The 10,907-nt window shown below is 46.5% G+C and overlaps 1 protein-coding gene across 1 annotated transcript; it reads right to left on the reverse strand.

Moving 5' to 3' along the window:
* Positions 1–393: 393 nt before the first annotated feature.
* Positions 394–8,999, reverse strand: LOC142775575 (uncharacterized). The gene is made up of 2 exons (XM_075877036.1): positions 7,938–8,999; positions 394–1,303 (listed from the first exon to the last, which is right to left on the reverse strand). Exons 1-2 carry the CDS (start codon positions 8,146–8,148, stop codon positions 1,116–1,118), a joined length of 399 nt encoding a protein of 132 aa, XP_075733151.1. The 5' UTR covers positions 8,149–8,999; the 3' UTR covers positions 394–1,115.
* Between the last annotated feature and the right edge of the window lie 1,908 nt (positions 9,000–10,907).

A 10,907-nucleotide genomic window follows, 5' to 3' on the forward strand; every position in this document is an offset into this window, starting at 1 on the left:
GCGACAGTTGTAGTGAAGCGCCATCCACTGAAACTAATTTATCTAGCAGTGTCCAGAGCCACCATCGCTGGCACAAGCGCCACATATCAGCTTACCACCGCTTCTGGTGTTGTTAATATCCTTGTTGTTGATAGCCCCGTCACGCGACAGTAAATATGTGGCTATTTAACGCATGTACAGTATTTTTACATATATCTTTAGGATCATTTTGTAACGTTTCACTCAATGAAAAATACAACTCTGTCACCTTCCCGCCGCATGCTTCGCATAACATCGATTCCCAAAGCACGTGGGATCTGCCGAATGTTTTCCTCTAACACACTATATTGAATAATGTAACGGACGTGCAAAACGCACAAAAGAAGAGAAAAATGAAGAGGTTTGTTTTGAAAGTGACGGTACAAAGAAAATGTTTAATGATATTTCTCCACTGCCACAGCCTATGAAAGCACCGCATTCCTCAAGAAAATCGATACCAAGAATGACACCATGCAAACAACAAGAAAGAACCCAGAATTCCGACACTTCTCCAGCCAACAAAGCACTCACAGCATAAATACAAAGATGATAAAGCCACTTGCTGCCTACACCCCGAAAGGTAATGATATCAATCCAAGAAAAATAACTTGACCTAGGCGGTTTTTGAAGGCAGAGCTCATCACGATACAGTCGCTCAGTTTCAACTAATGCTATTGTCGGTACTCCGTCAATCAATTCGTTCATTTTGTTTTTGAGCATAAAAACAGGCAGAGGTATTTCTTGAAAAGACCATTCTACGATCTCGCCTCCATTGGCCGTGGATGCTATAATTTCCGGGTGGCAGAGGGGAAGAATGACGCATATGGGATGGCGAGTGACGAAGACGGTTAGAAAATGGTGTGGAACTCCGGTCAGATGCTGGAGAATCAGTGCGTCTATAGTCTCACACGAGAAAGCGTCCTTTTGGAACAAGTCTGTCGTCCGCGGGTCATAAGGCGAACCAGTTCGTGGTGGAAAGAATATGGCTGGGTCCCTTTTGGTGGGTGGCATTGCTGAGAGCAATAACGAGTGATATGTGCAGTGAAATATAGCACGCGGAAGGGTCACAGCTCATGCTCTATTCATCAGAACATCTCTTAGCCGCTGTTGTCAATGAGCAAGTTTATTATCATGCGAAATACGAGCCGCTCTCTGTAATTCATTGTATTGGTCATAAGTTGCACCTTGGTAGTAGGGTCGGTTTTGTCCTTGCTGCCGCGGGGTTTGTTCAGGCACAGGGTCTTGACACGGCTGCCCTCGTGGTTGAGTGTCACAGGTTGGGCCTCTGTCATAGAAACATGGCTTATGTCGAGGCGTGAAACCATAATCCCCATGCAATTCCCTTCGCCGCCTGGTGCGAGGAGAACGAAGCAACGTTTCGCTCGAATTCTGGTGGCAGGTGGAAGTGATTAGTGCTTGGATGTGGCACTTGCGCATACGGGCCTATAGTTCTTTTTACGGACTATTCACCATAACATCGATGCAAGATCAAGTGAATGGTTGCTCTCTGTGGTTGCAACTGTCGTCACATTTGCCAGCCTGCAAAATTTCAGCGAGATTTGCCTATTTTTCAATGGCTCAAAAGTGCAACAGTAGCAAGTCACACCGGTGACTCAAGTCGGGGTTTCTTTCAACATCAGGAAACTAAACAACCTCGCCAATCCCTTTTAGGTGTGCCCGACTTTATCTTCCGCAGACATTCCACAGTTCATGATCCTATACACTCTTAGAAAAAAAGTTAGTCACATGATGTAATTAAAAGCCAATAATAATTTACGAGCGCCATCTCAATTAGTTTTTTATTCTATACTTTTGTAATAGAATCATATTGATATGGCTATGCAAACAAACATTTAACAAAATGGGCGTAAACCTCAATTTGAGGGGGTTACTAAAAATTCAGTAATGAACTAACCACTCTAGTCAGTACTATATACTCACTTTCACTTACCAACTAGGTAGTAATTTTAACTACCCAACGACGCTTTTACCCAGCCTGTTAGTACTTGGGCTAGTGTTTGTTACAAGCTCTACGAGGTAGTGCCTTCCACTAGGTTTAATTTTAATAGCTGCATTTACTAGCTGGTTAATGAGGAGGCAGAGGATTGAAAGAGGAAGGACAGGGAGGTTAGCCAGTTCTCACACCGGGTGGCTACCCTGTACTGGGGGAGGGGGTAAGGGGGATAAAATATGAGAGAAAAGAGACATTGAAAAAAAAAGGAGAAGGTCATCAGATGATCCAGGACGCTGCTTACAGTCTGTCTCTAAGATTACTTGCCCGCAGAAAGCGCAACAACGCTCTCAATGCCTTGGGTGCAGAGGACGGTCTCGGCCAGTGTCCTAATACCCTTTCTTCCGACAATCGGCGATTGTCTAGTCTATCTAAAACTTTCGATAGTTCTTTTCTTGGCACACTCAAGCGAGGACACTCGCTGAGAAGATGGGAGATAGTCTCTGCGCAGCCACAGTTGTCACAAGTCGGGCTGCTGGCCATTCCGATTCGAAATAAATAAGCATTCGTAAAGGCCACTCAAATCCACAGACGGCACAAAAGTGTCTCCTCAGCTCTGGTTATTCCTGATGGAAGACGGAGCAGTAGGTATGGGTCCAAATTATGAAGGCGGATGTTGGTGAATGCTGGCGAATTCCACTGAGCGAGTGTCAGTTCTCGTGCAAACGATCGAAACCTTGCAGCGGCGTCCGTTCTTGATAATGGTATAGCTGCACAAGGGGCATCATCATGAGCAGATCGGGCTGCTTCATCTGCACGGTCGTTTCCATCAATGCTGCAGTGGCCTGGTATCCATTGATACGCTATGTCATGTTGTTTCTCTATAGCCCGGTGATGAAGCAGTCGTAGTTCAGCAATTAGTTGTTCGTTTGGTCCATGACGATATGGCAAGGCAAGCAGCCCTGGGGGGCTGCTTTGGAGTGGGAGAAGATTGACCATGTCTGCTACGGTTCTTCAACTAGGAACTCCAGAGTGGCACGAAAGGCGGCGAGTTCTGCCGCCGTGGATGATGTCAGATGCGAGGTCCTGAACTTTATTGTGATGGATTTCTCCGGAATTACCACTGCGCCTGTTGAACTTGTTGAAGTGACCGACCCATGCGTGTAAATGTGAATGCGTCCACTGTGTTTCTCATGCACAAACAGTAATGTTTGTTGTAGGGCCAAATTTGACAAATTTTTCTTCTTTTGCATTTCGGGGATGGTTATCAGGGCTTCCAGTGGATGTAGACACCACAATGATAACGACGGTCTTGCTGCGTGCGTGAAGTTCGTGGGAATCACCGTGCAATGTGGGGCAATAATAGAGCAGAACGTAGAGCGTGGCCTGGAAGTTGGAAGGGAGGCAAGGTGATGCGATTGAATCCGAGTGGCATGTCTTATGTGCATTCTTAAAGCATCGACACGAATGTAGATTGTGTAGGGTGTTCATGAGCGATTGCGACAGTCGCTGGTGAGGATGCACATCTCGGAAGCCCGAGGCATATTCTCAGTGCTTGAGCTTGTAATGACTGGAGGACGCGTACGTTTGTTATGCGGGCCTTACCAAGCACAGGTAGGCTGTAGCGCATGAAGCCAAGAAAAAGTGCAGCATACAGTTGAAGCATGGCTCGTACCGATGCACCCCATGATTTTCCCGCAAGAAACCTTAGGACGTGGGTGATCATGGTCAGTTTCTTCTTCATGTGAGCGATATCAGGGCTCCAAGACAAGTCACGATCTATTAATACTCCCAGGAAACGGTGGGTTTTTTTATAGCTGATCGTGTGTCCATTAATTCTGATGCGGTATGGCGTCATTGTCTTGCATGTAAACACAACCAGTGAGCATTTCTCAGATGACAGTTCCAGTCCTCGTCCTTGAAGGTAGTTTGTAGACGCGTGACCCCTGATGCCCAGATGTAGATGTCGTCCGCGTATATCGACAGATGTACGGAGTGTGGCAAGACGTCAACGAGGCCGATGAGCGCAAGGTTGAAAAGTATGGGGCTTAGGACCCCACCTTGAGGTACGCCGCGATAAGAATGACGGTGCCTTGTTGCATCATCCTCTGTCTGAACGAAGAAGGTTCTGTCCTTCAAATAGCTGTAGATCCATTGGTAAATGCAGCCTCCCAATTCAATGCTGCCCAAGGCGTCCAGGATAGTTTCATGTAGTACATTGTCATATGCAGCCTTAATATCCAAGGAAAGTGCCGCTGATAATCTCTTTAGGCTTTTCTACTGTTGTACAGACATGACAAGATAAACAACATTGTCTATAGAAGACCGTCCACATCGAAAGCCGGTCAAAGCATCGGGGTATATATTGTTATGTTCCAGGTACCACTCCAGGCGAGTCAGTACCATTCTCTCCATCACCTTTCCAAAACAGCTGGCAAGCGTGATGGGGCGATAGGAGGCCATGTCCACCAGGCGATTTGCCTGGTTTGAGCAGGGGCACAAGGCGGCTGCACTTCCACGAAGGAGGAACCAAGCCGTTGCTCCACGAGTCATTGTATACAGCTAGAAGGGCACGCCGAGCTGTTTGTCTTAGGTTAGCAAGGGCCATATAAGTGACTCCATCGGGTCCAGGAGATGACGAGCGGTTGCATGCTGCCAATGCTGCCTGAAGCTCCTCTAGAGAAAACATATTGTCCATCCGAGTGTCTCTGGACACCGGCGCGTTTCGTAGGTTACTCATGTTGATCCCGGACCCATTGTTTGACCCTGGCACAGAAGTTTTCTGCTACATCGATTTCACGTCGGCTTTGGTGGAAAGCAAGGCATTTGAACGGGCGATGCTGTTGTGGCAATGTTCGTAGGCCATGGATTATTCTCCATATTTGCAAAAGAGGTTTGTGGGGATCAAGCGACTCGCATAGTGACTTCCATCGTAGCGACTGTAGTGCATTGATTCGACGATGAATCTTCTTTTGTAGACGTCTCGCTTCCCTCAAGTCGTAGATAGATTTCGTGCACCTATAACATTGTTCGGCGCGACGACGGATTTCTCGAAGCCGCTCCAACTCCACCTCATATTTGCAAAAATCTGGCAAAGGTTTACAATTAAACGTTGCCTCTTGGATAGCGGCCTTCATTATACCTTCTAGGCTTTCAAGAGAACCTTCTTGGTTTCTCTCGCATTGCTTCTCTGTGGATGATCTGTACTTTGACCAGTATATCCGTGAAGCAGACGCAATCTGCGACTTGCTTAGCCCCTTGATCTTTATATAGGTGGGGATGTGGTCACTGCCATGCGTTTCAGTGTCCGCAAACCACTGCACCTTGGTACTCAGGCTACTAGACATAAAGTTAAGTTGAGACAGCTACTATATGTCAGACCCCGTAGGAAAGTGGGAGTGCCGTCATTTAAACAATATCGTTGGTGGTCAGATGCAAAGGAGGACTCATTTCTTCCCCAACGGTCCATCTTCTGGCTTCCCCACAGCGGGTGATGAGCATTAAAATCACCAGTAATAATCCATGGCCCAGGTGTCGCTGATATAATGGCACTTAGTCTTGCTGGGTCGAAGCAGCCTGAGGGCGAAATACATACTGCTACTAGCGTAAAGTTCACGTTCTTACGCTTAACTGTCAAGCACACGTATTGGTTGCTGTCGTCCGGTATTACTGGATGCTCAATATATGTGAGTTCGCACCTGATGTAAACAATGACCTTACTGTTTTCGTTCGGGTTGCAGATCTGAAAGCCTCGTATTTAGAAATTCGTATAGTAGCATTGTGAAGACGTGGTTCACAAATTATGATAATCGAAAACTGATTCTTGAAAACAAATGGTGGAAAATCCGAAATGCGGGGTTTAAGACCTCGGGCATTCCATTGGAAAATTGATGCCTCTTTCACTTGTTTATGGAAGGGCTGCAAAGAAAGAGCCATGGTGCTTCTCTAGATTTGATAGCACCGGATTCAAAGCGTCCAATATTTGAAGAGCGCTGTGGGCAGCCGGAGTCTGAATATTATTCAGGAGTACTCGAATTGTCTTTATGAGGGTCTTAATCACGTCTATTATTTCGTTATCTTGACTGTCACAACTTACTCGCTCTGAAGTAGCTTTCAGCGGGCGATGCTGCGGCTCTACTGGCGGTGTCACTGACGGCAGCACTGGCCACACGTCAGGGTCAATGTTTCTTGCGTCTTTCTGAGGATGCTTGTTGTTGGCACCTGTTGATGCTTGTGGTGGTGAGTGTGTGATATGGGGTAGCGGTGCATCCCTGGCCTTGGCAGAGGATATCCTAGGAGTTTTCCTATGGCGCGATTGCCGACGTCGCACTTTGGCAGCAGCCTCCCTGTGGGTGGAACAGTCTCTGGCCATCTGCCTCAGCACTTGCATCTCTTTCTTTACATTTGGGCACTGCTTTGATGACGCCTCGTGAGGACCTTGGCAATTGCCGCATTTGCGGCAGGCTTCTGTGTTGTGTGACTCCGAGCATCGGGAGCACACAGCAGAATTTGTGCAAACAGCACTCGCGTGTCCTATTTTACAGCACTTCCGACACTTAAAGATTTCGGCACGAACGGCCGTACTGTGTGTCGAAAATGACCAACTCTCACTTGAGTTGTGAGACTGTCACACTTGAAAACTAGTTCACGCATCGTGAGTTCCCGAGATGGCGGGCTTGCAAGATTATAGAAGCTTCCATCACTGGTTTGACTAGAATGAAAAAATCAATATCACTGATAGAAGTGTCGATGTCGTAGATAACACCTGCCCAAGAGTCCTTGCAATCTAGTATGAAAGAACGTACGTTGATGTTCCCCAGCACATGCGCCTTGGTCAATACGTCGAGAGCAGTACGTTGCGTAACGTCTATCGCCAGAACGTTCTTGCGGCCACTGATTCTCACGTCTGTTATTTGTCCCAGAACGAGCGCCTCAAGTGACATATACGTGACCTGCCGATTAAGTCGGTTAATGGTGTCAGCGGCATTCAGCGGAATAAACAAAATAGTGTGAACCGGTGGCTCTTGAATACAGTCGCCGACCGATTTTCCGGACTCCAAAAATTCGGACTTGTTGGATATTCCGGACTTCATAAATGCACCGTCAGGGATCCCATAGAGCTAATGCATTGTTTCGACCGATTTTTCGGGCGAATTTGCCCCTGAAAGTTCGATTTTTCGGACTAAATCGCTCGTTTTGTGCCACGCCCCAAGCTATTGTGAACGCCGCCATGTTGGATTTTCCGTCGGCTTGACTAAACTTGGTCTTCAGATGCCTTTCCTGCCTCCGAGATTGGAATGCGCACGCTATATTTTAAGTTTCGGAGGCCGTGTTTGCTTTTTAAAAGACGCGGTGATGGATGCCGTTTTTTCGTCTTCGGTCAGCACTATCGTCATCACATCGCACGGGGAGGAGGCGAAAGAAGGATTCTTTTATTGTCGGGTCGTTGCAGCTTTTTTTCAGTCGCCATTCTGCACGTGTTGTGTCGCGTAGCGTCGAGACGTTGTGTGCTTCGCAGCGGCTATCTGCGGCATCGAATTTTGTGTTCTCGGTGCCATGGCTCCGCCATCTGTGCCATCGCGGGAGCCAGGTGGTGTGAAGAAGCGTGCGCGGAGGCCACTGACGACGAAATTCTTCACCAGGTTGTCCCGGAGCCGGAGAGCGGCTCGGATGACGACAACGACGACCGCCCGCAGCCGTCGGCGGCGGAGATCGCCAACGCGGTGACAATTTTGTCGAGCGTTTACGGCGACGATGTCACCTTGGCGCAAATACGGGCAAACCAAATTGCCTCCAAGCGTAGTTTGAGGCAAGGCAGCATCAAGGACTTTTTAAAACCTGCCTGATGCAATAAACTTCAGATTTTTGGCGAAAACGAATTTTTCGGACTGTTCGATTTTTCGTACTTTTTTTCAGTCCCCGCCAGGTCCGAAAAATCGGTCGGCGACTGTATTCGTGGTAACCTTACTTTGGGAAGATGATGTCGTAAGTAGCCTCCTCTTTGCCTTGCGTCTTGCCACGGGCACAAAGTCACTTTCATCGGAGCTCTCATCACTGGCCGTAGAGTATATCAGCGTGTCCTCGCTGTTGACGTCACTTGGGTGGCCAGAGCGCTTTCTTAGAGTGGCCACAGACGACTTGGAAGGTATAGGTGGAAGCCCTGGTGATTCTACGTCCATTTCCGCAGGCAGGAGAACGGCGTCTTCCACAAGCACCAATCAAAAACGAGAAAAAATAACAGAGACTGAAACCAGTGTTCCACTCAGGAAAAACTTCGACTTCCTTGTCCCCATGGTTAGTGGATTCTGTGAAAAGTAATGGGCTAGTACTTAGTCAATATACGACTTTTTTTTAAGAGTGTACATAGCTTCATAACTTTCTCAATGTAGGTCGTGCAGGTTACGCCTGGCACTTGCATATTTTACACGAGCATGGTTTCTTTCCAACACCACATGGTTAACATGGTTCCTTCCCAACATAATGCCCATACAGGGTCTTTTTTAAAAGGAGTTTTGGGCACCCGCACGGCTCTGTGGTAGAATGCTGGGCTGCCATGGAGAGGACCCAGCTTCGAACCCCACTTCATCTTAGATAACTTTTTTTCCTTTCTCGAGCAATAGCAGTCACGGACACTGGCGGCAGCGGTCAGCCACGGCAGAAAAAACATTCCTTGTTGTGACCTCGTAACAGCTTTCTCGGTAAAAATGTTCAAAAAAATTATCGAGGTTTACTTTTTGAAAATTCTTTGTTCTATACTTCCGAGGGCTTTTTTGTGGTCTTTGGCTGTCTTGTCGGAGCATTGCAGCAGTGCAAGGTTTCTCTAGATTCTCCAGGTTTTCCATTTTGACAATTTTAGAGGCTGCCCCGCCGCGCTGGTCCAGTGGCTAAGGTTCTCGGCTGCTGACCCGCAGGTCACGAGATTGAATCCCGGCTGCGGCGGCTGCATTTCCGATGGAGGCGGAAATGCTGTAGGCTCGTGTGCTCATGATTTGGGTTCACCTTAAAGAACCCCAGGTGGTCGAAATTTCTGGAGCCCTCAACTACGGCGTCTCTCATAACCATATGGTGGGACGTTAAACCCCACATATCAATCATCAATCAATTCAAAAGGCGAAAACAGAGATAAACATCCTTTAAACGTGGTGTCAACGCTTCCATACAACTGAAACAAAGCCGAGTTGCATATTTGGCTTGCAACAGGAGCACGTAAAATAAAACGAAGGAGAATAGGATGATTAAGTATAGGAATTCTTACACATTCCATCAGATGTTCTCACACGTAGACTATATTAATACTGTGAAAAGAAAGCGAACGATAACCGTAACTTTTACTGTTGAGAGAGTTCCTTGAGCACAAATTGGTAGCATCAACACAAAAACATGCCAATGAATACGAACTTAACCTCGAACTGATCACTTTATCGTGCCATGTTGTTACTATTTTGCGCTATACTGGTGTTTTGGGTTAACCGGTGAAAGTCAATTTCATACCTTCACAAAACTTACTAGTGGCTGCTTCTCAGAAATCTTGTTAGAACAATCGGCTTTTTGCATAAAGGACTCCCGTTTTCCTATTAGACCAGACTGCCTGCCTGCTGTAACTAAAAAGAAAACTAATTTAACTTTTATAGTCACTATCACAAAGGAGCTGTGACATGGTCACCTATAATAATTTGAGGTTTTCCGCAAAAAACAGAAAAGGAGGGTATAGTGTGCCTCTAGAAACAGTCAAACAATACCTTAAGAGATCACAAGAATATATTCTGTTTGACAGAAGTTACACTTACTGATGAAGGAACAAGGTGTAGAAATCAAGTACGAATTCAATCAGTTTAGAAGCAGCTGCTTAATTTAAGCAGTAGTTATGTTTAAAAGCTTCCGTTTGATCAGTTTGCTCTAAAATAAAAATGGACTGTAAAAGAATATTTCTGTGCGAAGTGAGCCCTAGAAGTCGTCAGCTATAAACTCCACTGTCGGCGGCTGCCATTTTGCGACGGCGTGCACGTGCTATCAACGAAAAAATTAAACGAGTGATAAAATTGGCCCCGTATCTGCATGTTACACCGCAAATGGCGTCGCAAGATGATAGTCTTGCGTCTGGAGAAAGTGAACAAAACGTTTATATGATGTTCTGCGCAAGAAAATCAGTGATTCGTATTCTGGAGGCGCTGCGTTAGAGTGCCTCGAGCATGCAGCGAAGGCGAACGAGCACTTCAAGTCGCGTCACATGTGAGACATGAGCGCTATCTTGCAGTTATCTTGGAAAAATGGGCGCGAACTGAGCTCACCCCTCTCCGAGGTGATAAGGTGTAGAACACAAGCTGACGGCTAGGTGCCATCACCGTGTCGTCTTAGCAAAGCGTTGGAAACACTTGCCGTTTCGTGCAAGCGTTGCATGACCAGCACAGTGGTTTAAAGGCTACGATCCTTGAAATTACTTATGCATGCCTTTTCTAGTAAAAAATACACATACATAATAATGACGTGTTGTTATGGTGCCTTGGATACGCTCAACAATTGCTTTTTAATTGACACTCGCACAAGTATGAACGCTGAACCTTGATTAATAATGGTGGGCACTGCAGATGGGGTCGGCCGTTTAAAGTATTGTTTAGTCACTTTGGAGTCGTTTGGGGTACCGTTATGGGTGGAAAAACAGACACAAAGACAGACCAAAATTTTTGCGTCGAAGGTCCCCAAGAAAGACTATCGTCTTTGAAAATTTGATAAATCCCACGCTTTGTGCGAATCTATTTCGTGCGAAGCAGTCCGAATTCTAACCTGTGCCGAATTAAATTAAACCTGTGCCGAGTAAATGTCCCTAAAAGCAATTATAAACACATGCGAGTTCTCACGAGCTTGAGGAGACAATGAGAGACTGCTTATACAGTTGACCCTCTGCAAGAGACATGCTCTGGGCATCAATTTTTGTCTATTG

The sequence above is a fragment of the Rhipicephalus microplus genome, chromosome X, assembly GCF_043290135.1.
Source record: "Rhipicephalus microplus isolate Deutch F79 chromosome X, USDA_Rmic, whole genome shotgun sequence".
In the NCBI taxonomy this organism is placed as follows: domain Eukaryota; kingdom Metazoa; phylum Arthropoda; class Arachnida; order Ixodida; family Ixodidae; genus Rhipicephalus; species Rhipicephalus microplus.

Excerpts from the sequence above, each read along its gene's own strand:
- LOC142775575 (XM_075877036.1), bottom strand. The coding sequence starts at position 8,148 with ATGGACGTAGAATCACCAGGGCTTCCACCTATACCTTCCAAGTCGTCT. Across the intron at positions 1,304-7,937 it reads TACGACATCATCTTCCCAAA|AGGCCCAACCTGTGACACTC; the intron begins GTAAGGTTACCA and ends TTTCTATGACAG.